At 42.7% G+C, this 16,510-nt stretch overlaps 1 protein-coding gene across 1 annotated transcript in view; it reads right to left on the bottom strand.

The window, feature by feature from the left end:
* Window positions 1–3,103: 3,103 nt before the first annotated feature.
* Window positions 3,104–16,510, bottom strand: part of NPHP1 (nephrocystin 1) — a 33,004-nt gene continuing 19,597 nt past the window's right edge. The window contains exons 15-21 of the mRNA XM_033144993.1: window positions 12,928–13,004; window positions 12,294–12,393; window position 12,218; window positions 11,138–11,244; window positions 5,777–5,855; window positions 4,429–4,473; window positions 3,104–3,562 (exon numbers count right to left, since the gene is read on the bottom strand). Coding sequence (XP_033000884.1) covers window positions 3,284–3,562; window positions 4,429–4,473; window positions 5,777–5,855; window positions 11,138–11,244; window position 12,218; window positions 12,294–12,393; window positions 12,928–13,004 — 688 coding nt within the window. The 3' untranslated portion in view covers window positions 3,104–3,283. The remainder of the gene's footprint in view (window positions 3,563–4,428; window positions 4,474–5,776; window positions 5,856–11,137; window positions 11,245–12,217; window positions 12,219–12,293; window positions 12,394–12,927; window positions 13,005–16,510) is intronic.

Genomic DNA, 16,510 nt, shown 5'->3' with positions numbered 1-16,510 from the left:
AATGGTGACAGCCCACGGCCAGACAGCAATAACAACACAGGTATTTAAAATTTGGCTGCACCTGTCCTTTAAACAATTGTATTTTTCTCATGAAGCTTTGTTGTTTTAAACGTGCTGTGGCCCATCACTTTCGGTATCCTTTTTCTAAGGCAGAGAACGCATGGTTTCTTTTATTACACCCATCAGGCATGAGGACTGAACGAGTATCCATTTTGCTTGGTGTACCAGAGACTAAAATCTCTTGTTCGGATCAGGCATAGGCAAACTCCGGACCTCCAGATGTTTGGGACTACAATTCCCATCATCCCTAGCTAACAGGACCAGTGGTCAGGGATGATGGGAATTGTAGTCCCAAACATTTGGAGGGCTGGAGTTTGCCTATGCCCGCCGTTGTAGATCCAAATGCATACCCAAAATATTCAGTGTTCATCCCTGAGCGCATGTGCTCCCCCACCACAGCACCCTGTGGGGAAAATATGGGTGAAGCACCCCCAAACTAATAGGGAAATTTATAGCCTTGAGGACTGTAATCCTATCCACACAGCTCTACACACCCTGGTGTGGAAAGAGGAAGACATATATTAAACGTTTGGGGTTGAGTCAAGCCTTTCATTAACATAACAGCAGCGCATTTTCTAAACAATTTAAGGGCAACACTGACGTGCCTTTCTGAAGGACTCCATTGTCTTGTTGTTAATTGACTGGGAACACATCCAACAAAAAGACTTATTGCTGGTTGGCCTTGCTTAACTAGTTTCGTCTCCGCTTAGGTGCCATGGTCAGATTCCTGTCTTGGGCTCATTAAGGAAGCATCTAAAAATAATTGCATTGTGAATTATCAGCCCAATCTCCATGCCCCTTGGAAGGTTCAAGCCTCACTCATTTCAATGAGATCGGTGCCAAGACAATATCCGGGGAGCTCTTTCTAAGGCAGCTCACATTGTAAGGTACAGGCACACCCACACACCCACACACTTTTGTGGGGGTTACGTTCTGCACCCCTTTGCGCATAAGTGAAATCTCGTAAAGTGGGGAGCACTCTCTAAGCACCCTTTAAACACCTTCTCTGCCGCGCTCTCTTCAACCCACACCAAAAATACTGTATCCAAAAATATCCGCAACTAGAACTGAAGGTCTGCAGTTGGCAGGAGGTGGAGGATGCATGCGAAAGCAGATGCTGAATTTCCCCGCACATCAGTCGTTGGGGAGAGGCTAAGCAGTGTAAACCAGGGGTGAGCAACCTAAGGCCCATGGGACGCAAGCAGCCCATGGGGGTCGTTTAACAGGCCCATGGACCCTCGCAGCCCACTCGGGGACCCCCGCCACCCACTCGGTCGGCTCCCATGCACCACGCTAAACCGGCGCAGAGTGGGGACCGCCTTCCGTGACGCGGCCGACTTCCCACTGGCTGCAGGAAGCTCCTGCAGCCAATGGGAAGCTGCGCACGCCTCCTCTGCAACAGGAGCACCGGAAATAGCGTTTGCACACACACTCCGGCTCACCGCAGCGTCTGCGGGACCATGAACCAGCCCAAGCCACAAAAACTTTGCCGACCCCTGGTGTAAACAAAGCCCTGCTGCGCCTCCTTTTGGGGCTTCCTCCACCCTGACATCCTCTTCAGGCTCTGGGGAGGGTCTCCTCACGAGCCACAAGGACTCTCCAGTTCTCTCTCCCACCATTTCTGGGTTTGAAATGAATTATTTCCCGGTGCCACGCATAAACGTAAGTTAATCGCACATAAATGGGGGAGGGGGAGAGACACACTGTATAAATCTCTCACCCCAGTCTAAAAAGCTGCCCCAGCATTTCTATTCACATTGGTGAAGGTGTATGTTTGATGACACCAAAAAAGGGATCACAGGATCTTGGAACTGGAAGGGACCCCGAGGGTCATCTCGTCCAACCACCTACAAGGCAGGAATCTTTTGCCCAACATGGGGCTCAAACCCACGACCCTGTGATTAAGAGTCCCATGCTCTACCGACGGAGCTATCCCAGAATTGATCAAGTTAGTACACCCCAGATAAGAGAACTCAGTGCAGCAACAGTATTTCTTAGCCATGTTTGTTCCTAGCAGAAAAAACCAACAATAGCAGGAATATCGTTTGTGGGATACTGGAGCATGGCAGGATTCCACACTATGCTTCCATTCACATACATTCCCTGGTAGCACCACAGTGTTAGAAATCAACTGGTCTATTATCTTCAGTCCGATACTCAACTCAGAGCCACAGTAAAGTTTCCATAAGGTGACTGCATATTGAAAACTTGGTAAATGCTGACATTTGCCAGCAACTCTTACCGTACCCAATTTTGAAGGGCAGTGGGAAATTTCAGTACATTTCAAGAATAACCATGAGGCCTTGGCAGATGGCCAAATATCATATTCAGTTCCACCATGCTGACATGTTTACGCAGCTGTGTTGGTATATGTTCAAAGCAAAACTCATGATAGAATTGATGCTTACATATTGAATTATGGTGCTGGAGGAGACTCTTGAGAGTCCCATGGACTGCAAAAAGATCAAACTTATCCATCCTTAAAGAAATCAGCCCTGAGTGCTCACTGGAAGGACAGATCCTGAAGTTGAGGCTCCAGTACTTTGGCTACCTCATGAGAAGAGAAGACTCCCTAGAAAAGACCCTGATGTTGGGAAAGTTGGAGGGCACAAGGAGAAGGGGACGACAGAGGATAAGATGGTTGGACAGTGCTCTCGAAGCGACTGGCATGAGTTTAGCTAAACTGCGGGAGGCAGTGGAGGATAGGCGTGCCTGGCGTGCTCTGGTCCACGGGGTCACGAAGAGTGGACACGACTGAACGACTGAACAACAACAACATATATATCAAGATGAAATGGGAGGGTTTTTTTTAGATTTACAAGTTAGAATTTTATGACATTTTCTGCTTTTCTTGTAAAATACCAAAGATTAGTAGTAACATTTCACAAATAAGTACAATACAGCAAGTGACATTTGCTGTTACACAAGCTCCAGAACGAACAATAGGATTCATTGTCCTGAGGAAACCCAGTAAAAAACAATACAGAAAAGTTTTATCAAAGTTAAAAAATATGTTTACATACTTTATTTTTTCTTTTTTAAAAAACCAAAGTATCCAAAGCCAACATATCTGAATACAAAAAGGAAGAATACTAATACAATGTATTTATAAAAATGATATACAAATATAAAAATATGAATTTTTTGGCCAGAACATCAAGTATGTTTAATTGATTTGCGTTGGCATGGCGACTGGAAGAGGTCCATTCACACTAAAGTCCATTCATACTAAAGGATTATTCTTCCTAGCCTCTCCAAGGAAATCATATGCTATTTCTGCAACATCAAAAGCTTTGTGAAGGCCTTCTGATGACAGCAGAGAGGACAGAGCTCCGTCCCTTTCTCGGTTTTTCTTCAAGAAGTCGGCAATCATCCGCCAGCGAGTGCCTTCAGATTCTTCTTCTGCCCACTTGAACTCTGGGAGGAACACAGACTGAAGAAGAGGGAAGACAGAATCGTGGTACACCAGGACGAATACAGACTTCAAAAATTCCCGATCTCTCTAAAGAGGAGGAAAGAAATGAAACGTGTTACTATTTGACGGCTTCCTTGAATTAGATTCATTTTCTTGTGCTGGAATTGCCACTAGTCACCTCATGTTGATGCAGCCTAGTCTGTCCCCCACCCAGCCAGCCAATCACATTATAATCGCTGCAAGTAAGACAGATAGATTTTTAAAAGCCATCAGTAAAATGAAAAACCAATTCTTTAAAGCACCAGCAAAGCCAACTAAAAACAGCTAAACAGAGGAGAAAGATAAATGGATGCTCCTTCAATCCCTTCAGATAAGCTGTTGTGATATCAAAATGGTTCACCTTGAACCCTCACTGCGCCGCAACAGTTGACAGCCGCTGCATGCAAATTTGCTCCTTCAATTTTAAACTGAGGCTCTAGGGTTGATAAATGCATCGGATTTGGACGGCCAGCTTGATCTCACCTTGTGCCCTAGCCACCAAGAAACAAACTCAGGCTTGGGCCACAGCTACTGCACTATCCTGTGCACAGCAGACAGAGTGGGGCAGCAACACTTTGCATGCCACAAAAATCCAATGAGAAAGATCCTTACATCTGCTCTTAGCAGCACAAGCCCATGGCAACATGAGGACATATTGAGGCTTGCACAAGAATCTTACGGCACCATCCCCCCCCCCCCGCCCCTAAACTAAAATACACCATTACACAGATTGGTGAAGAACTTTCCCAATGGATTTGGGGCAAGGGTGACCCTCCCCAGGTCTAGAGCAAAGTCCGAGGGGGAGCTGCAGTCCCCTTGAGCCACTGCTGGGAGCCCCCTGCTCACGCCTGTGCCTATATAATTATGCACAAAACATATTTTCTGTGCAGAAGAAAGCGATTTTATTTCCTTACCTTTTCAGATCTCTTCAGCGTGCTTTCCTTCTCTGCCCAGGCACTCTAAATGAATGAATGAATAAATGAATGAATGAATAACCCTGAGGCTCTGCACAAAGTTCTGAGACACTTTGTATGCAAGCAAAGAGTGGCGGAATAAAAGGATTGTGGAGAGAGATGCACATGAGAAAATCATTACGAATCGCAACCGCTTGGAGCTGCCTTTGCAACTTTCCCTTCAAAATCTCCAAGGGAGGAGGAGAATGGGTGGTTTCTGCCCAACTGAACGGTTCTTAAAGTTGGGGGGGGGGTGTTGAGGGTGATTTTCAACATATAACCCAAGTCAAAGTTGGGGGTCGGTCAAACCCAATTGGTTGGATTCAAACTCAATTATCCTTCAAGCAAACCCAGTGAAATACATGGGATTTGCATTAGACATGACAAAGTTATGTCCCACTGATTCCAGTGGTTCTTCTACTCTGAGTCTGAATCAAACCTTTGGCATCATATAGAAAGCCTCCTTCTATCAACAGTAGAGGGTTGAATCTGTAAAAATGTTTTATGGGAAATATGAGAGACATTACACACACTTTGTAAACCAAGAAAATGTTTTTTTAAAAAACAACAGTAGAGGGTTGATCCAGTAGAGGCTTCCCAGTAGCAGAAGAAGCCATTTTTGTTTACTTCCCCCTCCCTCTGTAGCCCCACCATCTTTCTAGAGGATTTTCCAGCCCTCTAAAGCAGATTTTGGGAGAGTGCTGGAAGCTGTAGGGGGAAGAAGGGAATCAGCAGAAGTCACCTCCCTTTCGTCCAGCAGCAGCAGCAAAGTCTGGATCCAAGCCATTTATCTTTTTCTTTTCAGTTATTCTAATGCAGGGACCAGGCTGGAGACCCCTTTTCTTACACATCTTTTTTTTAAAAAAAAAAAAATCTGAATACCACTAAATCTGTTCCCTTAATCTGTTTCCCGCCCCCATGAAGCTAAACAGGATCTGGCCTTCTAGCTTTTCCCCAGAGGATTCGTAATCATGTTAGATCACCGGAGATGTCGGCAGAAATCACTCCTTCCATTATGACTGTAGGAAAGTCAAACTTCTCGGAATTTTTATTTCAACACCACCACACCCTTTTGCTGCATACCAGCCCTTCCTAAGCCACCTCTTTCCAAAGACTTTGGGCATTTCACTTCTATTTCTGTTTGCTTTGCTTTCAGCACATTATTGACCTAAGCTTAGCATCGTCAGAGCAGCTGTTTAAAGCAAGAGTGGGATCAAGGCATGCAAAAGCATTCAGTCCTCCCATGCCGGAAAGAAAGAGGCTTTCAAAGCTGTCCTTTTGGATTAGTGATGCAATACATTTCACCCACCCTGAGCGCGTCCATGAGATCAGGCTGCTCCATGAGTTTGGGGAAAGTTGCCAAAACTGGATTGCCAATCAAATCTGCAAGGGAGATTGAAAACGTGTTTGTTATTTGGGAAAGCTTTAGCAGAATTTTATGCAAGGCAGAAACAATTCACGGGAGAATGTGAACGGCAGTTTTGGCCTTTCACGATTCTGAACATCCACTGAAGACAGTTCTTAGAACACACACGTTGGCTAGAATGTGGAGAAACAGGGAGAATGTGGTTGAATGGCCCACAAATCGCAAAGACTGGATTACCTGTAGCAGCAGAACACACTTCTACAATATTTAATTTAGACTATAAGCTTCTGCAAACAGCCATGTTTTATTTATGGCAGCCTGTAAGTTCCATGGGAACAACTGGCAAGTTTGGCCTTGGAGTTCAAAATGAAGCAGGGCAAAGGCTAATAGAGTTCTGTCAAGAGAACAAGCTGGTCATCACAAACACTCTTTTCCAACAACACAAGAGACGACTCTACACATGGACATCACCAGATGGGCAACATCGAAATCAGATTGATTATATTCTCTGCAGCCAAAGATGGAGAAGCTCTATACACTCAGCAAAAACAAGACCTGGAGCTGACTGTGGCTCAGATCATCAGCTTCTTATAGCAAAATTCCAGCTTAAACTGAAGAAAGTAGGAAAAACCACTGGGCCAGTAAGATACAATCTAAATCAAATTCCTTATGAATACACAGTTGAAGTGAAGAACAGGTTTAAGGATTTAGATTTGGTGGATAGAGTGCCTGAAGAACTGTGGATGGAGGCTCGTAACATTATACAGGAGACAGCAACGAAAACCATCCCAATGAAAAAGAAATGCAAGAAAGCAAAGTGGCTGTCCAATGAGGCCTTACAAATAGCGGGGGAGAGAAGGCAAGCAAAATGCGAGGGAGATCGTGAAAGATACAGGAAATTGAATGCAGATTTCCAAAGAATAGCAAGGAGAGACAAGAGGGCCTTTCTAAACGAGCAATGCAAAGAAATAGAGGAAAATAACAGAATGGGAAAAACCAGAGATTTGTTCAAGAAAATTGGAGATATGAAAGGAAGATTTCGTACAAAGATTACCACAATTAAGGACAAAAGTGGAAAGGACCTAACAGAAGCAGAAGACATCAAGAAGAGGTGGCAAGAATACACAGAGGAATTATACCAGAAAGATATGGAGGTCTCATACACCCCAGGTAATGTGGTTGCTGACCTTGAGCCAGACATCCTGGAGAGTGAAGTCAAATGGGCCTTAGAAAGCCTCGCTAACAACAAGGCCAGTGGAAGTGATGATATTCCAGCTGAACTATTTAAAATTTTAAAAGATGATGCTGTTAAGGTGCTACACTCAATATGCCAGCAAATTTGGAAAACTCAGCAGTGGCCAGAGGATTGGAGAAGATCAGTCTACATCCCAATCCCAAAGAAGGGCAGTGCCAAAGAATGCTCCAACCACCGCACAATTGCACTCATTTCACACGCTAGCAAGGTTATGCTTAAAATTCTACAAGGCAGGCTTAAGCAGTATGTGGACCGAGAACTCCCAGAAGTGCAAGCTGGATTTCGAAGGGGCAGAGGAACCAGAGACCAAATTGCAAACATGCGCTGGATTATGGAGAAAGCTAGAGAGTTCCAGAAAAACATCTACTTCTGCTTCATTGACTACGCAAAAGCATTTGACTGTGTCGACCACAGCAAACTATGGCAAGTTCTTAAAGAAATGGGAGTGCCGGATCACCTCATTTGTCTCCTGAGAAATCTCTATGTGGGACAAGAAGCTACAGTTAGAACTGGATATGGAACAACTGATTGGTTCAAAATTGGGAAAGGAGTACGACAAGGCTGTATATTGTCTCCCTGCTTATTTAACTTATATGCAGAATTCATCATGCGAAAGGCTGGACTGGATGAATCCCCAACCGGAATTAAGATTGCCGGAAAAAATATCAACAACCTCAGATATGCTGATGATACTACCCTGATGGCAGAAAGTGAGGAGGAATTAAAGAACCTTTTAATGAGGGTGAAAGAGGAGAGCGCTAAATATGGTCTGAAGCTCAACATCAAAAAACTAAGATCATGGCCACTGGTCCCATCACCTCCTGGCAAATAGAAGGGGAAGAAATGGAGGCAGTGAGAGATTTCACTTTCTTGGGTTCCATGATCACTGCAGATGGTGACAGCAGTCACGAAATTAGAAGACGCCTGCTTCTTGGGAGAAAAGCAATGACAAACCTAGACAACATCTTAAAAAGCAAAGACATCACCTTGCCGACAAAGGTCCGTATAGTTAAAGCTATGGTTTTCCCAGTAGTAATGTATGGAAGTGAGAGCTGGACCATAAAGAAGGCTGATCGCCGAAGAATTGATGCTTTTGAATTATGGTGCTGGAGGAGACTCTTGAGAGTCCCATGGACTGCAAGAAGATCAAACCTATCCATTCTCAAAGAAATCAGCCCTGAGTGCTCACTAGAAGGACAGATCCTGAAGTTGAGGCTCCAGTACTTTGGCCACCTCATGAGAAGAGAAGACTCCCTAGAAAAGACCCTGATGTTGGGAAAGATGGAGGGCACAAGGAGAAGGGGACGACAGAGGATGAGATGGTTGGACAGTGTTCTCGAAGCTACTAACATGAGTTTGGCCAAACTGCGGGAGGCAGTGAAGGATAGGCGTGCCTGGCGTGCTCTGGTCCATGGGGTCACGAAGAGTCGGACACGACTGAACGACTGAACAACAACAACAAGTTCCATGGTCATGAGTAGAGCTCATTGTATGTATGAAAATTTATTTAGGTTGCTTGCTTCTAAAAATCACGTAAGTATAATATGAGGACAATAGCCATGTGCTCTTGTATCACTCCTGTGTCTGGTAGAAACAATTAGGACGGGTTATCATTTCTGAAGGTCTGGGGGTGGTTCTTTTAAGAGTGCCATGTATCAATTCTATGTGCATGTCCTCTTCTTGAGATACAAAAGAGTTTTTTATTCACAAACTTATACCCCTGTACAAAATGTAAAGCTATGAATTGGCTGGACCCCATATTGATATTGTGAACTGGCCCTCCAACACTTGCAGCTGAAAGGATAAAAGTGGGTCAGAATCATTGCAAGTAACAGCCATGTAAAAGCATTCAGTTCATTTTGAAATGTTGGTTTCCACTTGTATGTGCGTCATAAACATTTTTAAGTTGAAGTAACTTTAATCTGTTTTAGTATTTTCACTTTTGTGTGTTTTAAAGCATGCTTGGTTTTTTTTTTTTTTTTGCTTTCATTGTTTTATTACTTTGTAAACCACTTGGAGGTTGTTGTTTTTTTACAATCAATCAGCATATAAATTATATGAAATAAATAAATACACTTCCAAGTTTCGGCGTGATGTGTGTGTGCATGGTCACACAAATATCAGATGCCTCCTAAAACTGTTGTTGCCTGTACTACCAGGCAGCTGTGAGCTACACAATATGTGCTATGAACTAGGAAAGTGTACAAATACTGTCAAGAATTTTTAAGCAGGCATTTTAAGTTGCTGGTTTTCTACACAAAGGTTTTCCGACCGCAGGAAATTTACACTTAGGAACTGCAACCAATTGGGTATTTTACACTTCCAAGCATTGACAAAGAACCAGACTGCATGGGACCAATCTCTGCTCATCCATGAATTTGGTGGACTTTCTACAACCAGTTTTCAGAAAGCATTTTCTCAGAGCCTTGTTTCCCCACCAGACACTGATCCATCACTTCCTTTCGTTCAGGTGAGACACCCTCTCCACCCAAACCTGGCTGTTGATGTGTGAGGAGTTCAGTGCGCATTCCAGAAGCCACCAAATCCTGTCATAAACCCAGACTGATTTCCACCCCAACACCTAGCACTCCTTTGCCACAACAGAAGCGACAATGGCACAGCAAGTAGTATGCATGTTACAATGGGAGGAATGGAGTCGTAAGCTGCAAAAGTGCAAAAAACAACTCTGGAGGAAGCCTGCTCTCCCTGAGCAGAAGCGAACATGTTTCTTTGACAAACAGGAGGTAGGTTAAGGAGGGGAAATAAATGTTTTTGAGGTAGGCTATGCATTCCCTTGTCTCAGGACTTTTAACTACACCTTTCTTAACGGGTTGAATTATAAAAGCAAAAAATATAATAAGTTCTGCATTATTCTTTAAATGAGGACTCCTGTTAAGACTTAAAACATGAAGTTTACACAATACCCTTAAAAAAAACAGGGAAAGATCAAGGCACAATCAGAAAACCATACCATGGTCACATGATTCCATGGAAAATGCACTGATAATTTCCAGTGGAAACGCTTCTTATAGCTGCATCCTTATTTCACTTCACTAGAAATGTATTTGTATGACATAAGCATAGGAAAATGTCTGGGGACTGTCAGGGACATGTTGACTTACTGTGCAGGGATGTGCTTTAACTGCTGCTGACAGAACAATGTCATTCCCATGCTGTTTAAATATACCCAGACTGGGAGAAACACTGGCCTGGTTCATGCATGATGCTAAGCGAAACCATGGCCAAGCATGAACATACGAGGATGCAAGTATTACACTAAGAATTATGGCTCTTCGTTCTTCTCTTAGCCCAGCCGCTGCTACATTTCCTGGTTTGGTTTAGTGCTATGTCTGAACCCAGGCTTGTGGTTTGTCACACACCAGACAAACCACAAGATTTAGGCAAGGTTTGTTCTTGGCTTACCGCTCATAGATCGCCTGGAGTGTGACAAACCACAAGCCAAACCATGTGTGACATAACACTAAGCCAAACCATGGCCCAGCTCAGCGGCCTGAGGGGCTCATCTATCTGGCCCCCAGTGACCCCTGCCGCCCACTGTCACCGCCCGCTCTTACCAGTGCGGTGCGGCTGCCCACTTTCAGGACAGTGGAGCGACAGAAATAGCTTGTGCACATGTGCAAGCGTAATTTCCAGTGCACTTCTGGGTGTGCGGAGGCCCGTGCACACAAGCTATTTCCGGCGTTGCGTTGACCCGAAAGTGCGCCGGAATAGCGTGTGGGCGGGCGCTCCCCGCCCTCCAGCCCGCCATGCGATCAGTGCTGGAAGAAGCGGCCCGAGGTCCGGTAAATCTGGGGACACCTGATTTGCATGAACTGCTGGAGCATGCGGTTTGTGGGGTGGCGGCACTGGTGGAGCCGACTATGCCAAACTGAAGTTGGCCCTCTCCTGCTTTACGAAAGAAGAAGAGATTACTTGGAGCTCAGAGTGAATGCTGTATGGCGGGGATGACGCCTCTCTCACGCACATGGCAAGCACAGAAAGTAGCTGCTGCTTTTTCAACCCAAAGATTACCAGACTTCCTTACTGCATTTTGCATGTTTGGTCTGTCCCGGAGGAGCACATCACCAAGAATCTGACGATAAAATAATAAAAGGTGTATATAGCTCATGCTGCCAATTAATACTTCTGTAGCAGACTGTTGTTGTTGTTGTTGTTGTTGTTGTTGTTGTTGTTTAAAAAAGGAGCAATAAAAACAGTGTTGTCAGTAAAAATTACTCCTGAAATATTTTAGCACATCTTAACATGCAAGATTTCTGAATGCAGTAGTACCGGTATTAAGATGGACTTTATTCTGACCATCTGTGAACTACTTCTTTAGTCTTCTTGGCTATTAAGCAATTCACACATTAAATTGCAGTTTTGTGACTCAAGCCCTAACCACGGGAGAGGGGCATACTCTCTGTTTCTAGGGTATATTATACAACATACTAAAAGGTCCAACACTGTATGGGGGCATGAATTTTACCTTCTATACTTTTTTCTTTTATGTAAAGTTAATTTGGGTCAACTATGCAGGCACCATTAAGTAAAATGTCAGATTTCTATTTTCAAATTTCTTTGAATAGGCATTTCCTATTCTCACCCATCGAGACAGGGTAAAGAGAGGAAATCCTTGCATTTTATATAAAGAACATTAAAATCTGCAAAGTCGGGGTACTTTTCATTTGATCAAAATGTTTCCATATTGCATTCTGTTACTTCAAACTACAGTTTACTATAATTCTATCTCTCCTTTATGTCACCATTTGGAGACACTGTTCTCTCTCCTCCAGTACTTTGCATTAGATACTGTATATTCTGGCGTATAAGACTACTTTTTAATCCAGGAAAATCTTCTCAAAAGTCGGGGGTCGTCTTAAACGCCGGGTGGAGAATCTGCGGTCGAGTATATCTCAAACTCTATATTTTAACTGGAAAAGTTGGGGGGTCGTCTTATATGCCCAGTCGTCTTATACGCCAGAAAATACGGTAGTTGGCATGCAATAGTATTTGGAAAGGCTGGCAGCTGACATCCATTTGTATTTAATAGTTGATAGTTGACAGAAGCCTGTCACATTCATAACAGAGCTCTACTGCAAGTTTGGACCTATACGGCAAAAATCTCTTACACTTGTTTCATGTACGAGAGAAAGCTACACCTCCAATGTAAGCATCATAAGAAAACTGCAAACTTTGCTCACTTACTTCAATATTGCTCTGGAGTTGGTGCTTAATGACCTCAGTTTCACCAGAAGTTGAGGCTGCTTCCTCAGTGTTATCATGTTATGGAAAACACTGCCACTGGCTTTAGTAAAAAGAAATAAAGCAGAGAATCAAACATTGTCGGTATTTGGGTTACTCTTAAATGTTCTCAAATACGTAATTCATTCATTTCTGCTTCCAGCACTTTTCCCATCTGCTTATCTCTACCTGTTCTCATTCTGATCTCTGTGGCTCACTTTGTTATTGAGTAGGACCAAATCAGAAACATCACGTCATACTTTTCACCCACCCCTTGCAGTTAAAATTCTAATTATTCCAATACACATCACACTTCTTCCTTAAAAAAAAAAAAGTCTTAAAACCCTCCTTTTCCTCTTTGGCTTTGACAGCCATGTTTCCGTCCGGCAATCAGAGTTTCCACAGGCAAACAATGGCACTTTAAACACTGCTTATTTAGAATTCCTTTCCTTAGATTGGCGTGGACGTGCCTGTTTTGTTTGTGTTTTAGACTTGTGCGGTGCTTATGCAACATCATGCGTTTCATAAATAAATAATAAAATAACAGAGGCATACAAAATAGTTTCCAGTTTCAGATAAGGCACAAGATAAGCTCTACCTCTTCTCAAAATCGAGGGGTCTACTTCAACGCCCTTTTCGTAGGGAGTCCCACCATTCAAAATCAGCTCATACGTTCTGTAAAATACACAAAACACAGACACCTGCGTTCTTTTATGACATAGGTGAAAAATGAAAGTAAAGAAATATGTGCCTTTTCCTGAAGCTGCAAAAGGTATTTTGTGCAAATCACCCGTTTTCATATTTCACCTTTTCTGAAGGAAGGCAACAACAACAAAATACCTAGTGCAAAAAAAATTATTAACAGCTCGATTTGATAAGCATCCATGAAGGTTCCATAAAAATGTGTCCTCCCTAAACAGCAGAGAGTACTATTTTTATAAGCCTTTAGAAATTCTTCACCTTACGAATCTGTACTTTGTAAAGCAGTAAGGCCACCAGTGGCATGACCCTCCTGTCAGTTGTAGAAATGGGTCAGATAGAGAGACAGATAGAGATATATGATGTCACCTTTTGTGCCAAACAACTATGGTGTGCACAAACCCACTCAAAACAGGCATTGTGAACTTCCTGATAATATACGGAAAATAATTACTGGATGCTGTCCTATGAAAGATGACCCAATAAAAGACCATCAAACCGGGAAATCCCAGGTTGACAGGTATATTAAAACAGCATCCAATAAATCGTTTTCACGTGTTATTTGGTGGTTTATGAATCCCACCTGGATGAGTGGATTTGTACAAATCCTAATAATATGGGGTGCGTTCCCTCCCCTTTTAAAACGAAGTATTTCCACTATCCATACCACTGCAAGGTTGCAATGATTGAGAATGCTGCTTAAGACACACTCACCACAACTTGCTTTTGCTCAACAGAATGCTTTGCTTTTATACATTACAATTGCCCGCTCCAGGTGTATCACAAGCCACTCTGGAAATATTCATATATTTCAAAAGTAGTTCATGAAAGGTTATCATTTGGGAAACCAGGATGGATAAAAATCAATGTTTTTTAAAAAATAAAAATAAAAAATCGGATTTTTTTTTAATTGGATTTTTAAAATAAAATGCTTTGGAGGAAAAAGATAGTTTTCTGTTTAAGTTACATTATAGTCCAAAGGCTATTCATCAGGAAATAATGATTTGTTTTAAGTTTTTCATGTGAGCTAAAACTCAGTTTGTTTGTTTTTTAACTGCTTAACCACATCAGTTAACAAACATGGATACATATGCTATAATGTTATTGTTTTAGTAAAGGTAAAGGGACCCCTGACCATTAGGTCCAGTCATGTCCGACTCTGGGGTTGCGGCGCTCATCTCACGTTACTGGCCGAGGGAGCCAACGTACAGCTTCCGGGTCATGTGGCCAGCATGACTAAGCCGCTTCTGGCAAACCAGAGCAGCGCACGGAAACGCCGTTTACCTTCCCACCGGAGCGATACCTATTTATCTACTTGCACTTTGACGTGCTTTCAAACTGCTAAGTGGGCAGGAGCTGGGACCGAGCAACGGGAGCTCACCCCGTCGCGGGGATTCGAACCGCCGACCTTCTGATCAGCAAGCCCTAGGCTCTGTGGTTTAACCCACAGCGCCACCCGTGTCCCTGTTATTGTTATAGTTAAATAAATTGTTTAAACTGTTATTAAAGAAATGATTATTTTTCTCCTTCCAATAAAGTACAGCAGAAAAGTTGTCCAAATATAAAGTTAACTTATTAAACCTCACAATAATTTCATAATTATCTGTCTTGTATTTCTAATAGCATAACCAAATCAGTAATTTTTGATATAACTGTTAAAACTACTCTGGAAATTTATTATTCCAAAAATGAAACCTTCATCTGGTTGTAAATATTAAGATTATACCAGCAAGAATTAGTCTTTCTGTAAAAAAAAATGATTTAATCAAGTCTTACTGACTAGTGATTTAAATTGTGATTTAAATCGATTTGATTTAAATCAAATCCACCCTGTAGGAAACTAAAAGCTTTGGGCATGCAGACACTTGTAGAATTCTCTGGGTTGTGGCTCTCAAGTTATCATCAGGTAAATTAGGGTACCTGAAAAGCTTCTCTGAGGTCAAAGATACACCCTGGGCACATTCATAAATGTCATTTAAGGCAGGAACCACTGGTGCTAAATTTACTGATTTGAATTCTGTCCTGACCTGTTCACCTCTAGTGCTGTTGTACTATTCACTTCTCCACGCAGAAGTGACTCATCCTGCTCTGGGTTTTTCATCTAAACTGCACAGAATGCCCAGAAGCAACCCTGTGCCGCTTCTGTATCTTTCCAGTGACCACATAATTACAGATAAAAGGCAGTCAAATTATGACAAAGGAATCCTTTAGCTTTGAGTTTCTAGATAGGGATTAACAGAACATCCTAAAGATACACTGGCCTGGCTTCCAAGTTCAGAAGCATCAAATGGACACTCAGCCAGGGCGCCTCCAATTTAGAATGGTTTGAGATGTTGCTCTTTTGCAGCCAAAATTATCTGAAAGACCAGATAACCCGCATTTATTCCCAGGGTCGCTGGATCCTTTTCATGCACACATATATACATCCCTTTATTTCTCATCACTCAATGGCTTGCAGTTGAATGTGTGAACAGACTCCACTGAAGAGTGTCGGGTTTGAGGCGATGTGAGGCAACAGGAAAGTTCTGAATGTGACATTAGACCTGTGAGGGCTCATTCACACATGCAAATCATTACTTGTCTCTGTATACATCAGATGATGAACATGCATGCTTCTTGAATTTGCAAATCAGATATATTTCACCAGTTTACACCACTTATTTGCCTGTGTTTACAAACACAAAAATGAGTCTGGTGCCAGCCAAAACATTGTTTCACTTGGTCCTTAGAACAGAGTATGTACCACTTTTCCGGGCTTAGTCGTAGATCCCACAATACAGTGGAGGTCTCCTTCAAATGAAGCTGCCAGCACAAAATGGTCCTTGCTTAACTTTTGGCCTTTTCCCATACAGGATGGCTGATTTGGGCTTGTTTTTTCCCTGACGTTTTTGTATTATCTTCTTCTTCCTGTTTCTATTTTAATATTTTACTTGCTGCTTTTATTGAATTGTTGACATAAGCTGCCTTGGATGCTTCTAGGACTCTTAGAAGACGTCTGAAGGCAGCCCTGTATATGGAAGCTTTTAATGTTTGATGTTTTACTGTGTTTTTATATTTTGCTGGAAGCCTCCCAAAGTGGCTGGGGCAACCCAGTGCAATGGGCTGCATATAATTACTACAAGGGGAAAGGGACAGGGAGGGAAGAAGAAAATAAAAATCAAAGCTCTGGCACAAGTTTCTAAACAGTTGTTCCTATAATGACCAGCTGGCGCACAGTTAAAGGACGGGAGGAATAGGCTGGTATAGCAGCTATAGCACTGAACTTAGAACAATAATATATGAGCTCAAATCTCTGTTCAGCCGCAAAGCATGGAGAGTGAACTTGAAACACTCACCATTCATCAGCCTAACCTACTTCATGGGGTTGTTGTGAGGGCATTGCCCTCATATCCTTGAAGGAAGGGTGGAAATAAAAATATAAACAACAACAGCTCAACATTAATTAACCTCCCTCTGGACAGAATGAGATGTTTTTAAAACTT

Source organism: Lacerta agilis, chromosome 3 (assembly GCF_009819535.1).
Source record: "Lacerta agilis isolate rLacAgi1 chromosome 3, rLacAgi1.pri, whole genome shotgun sequence".
NCBI classification, from domain to species: Eukaryota; Metazoa; Chordata; class Lepidosauria; order Squamata; family Lacertidae; genus Lacerta; species Lacerta agilis.
This window is presented reverse-complemented; position numbering and strand designations above follow the sequence as displayed.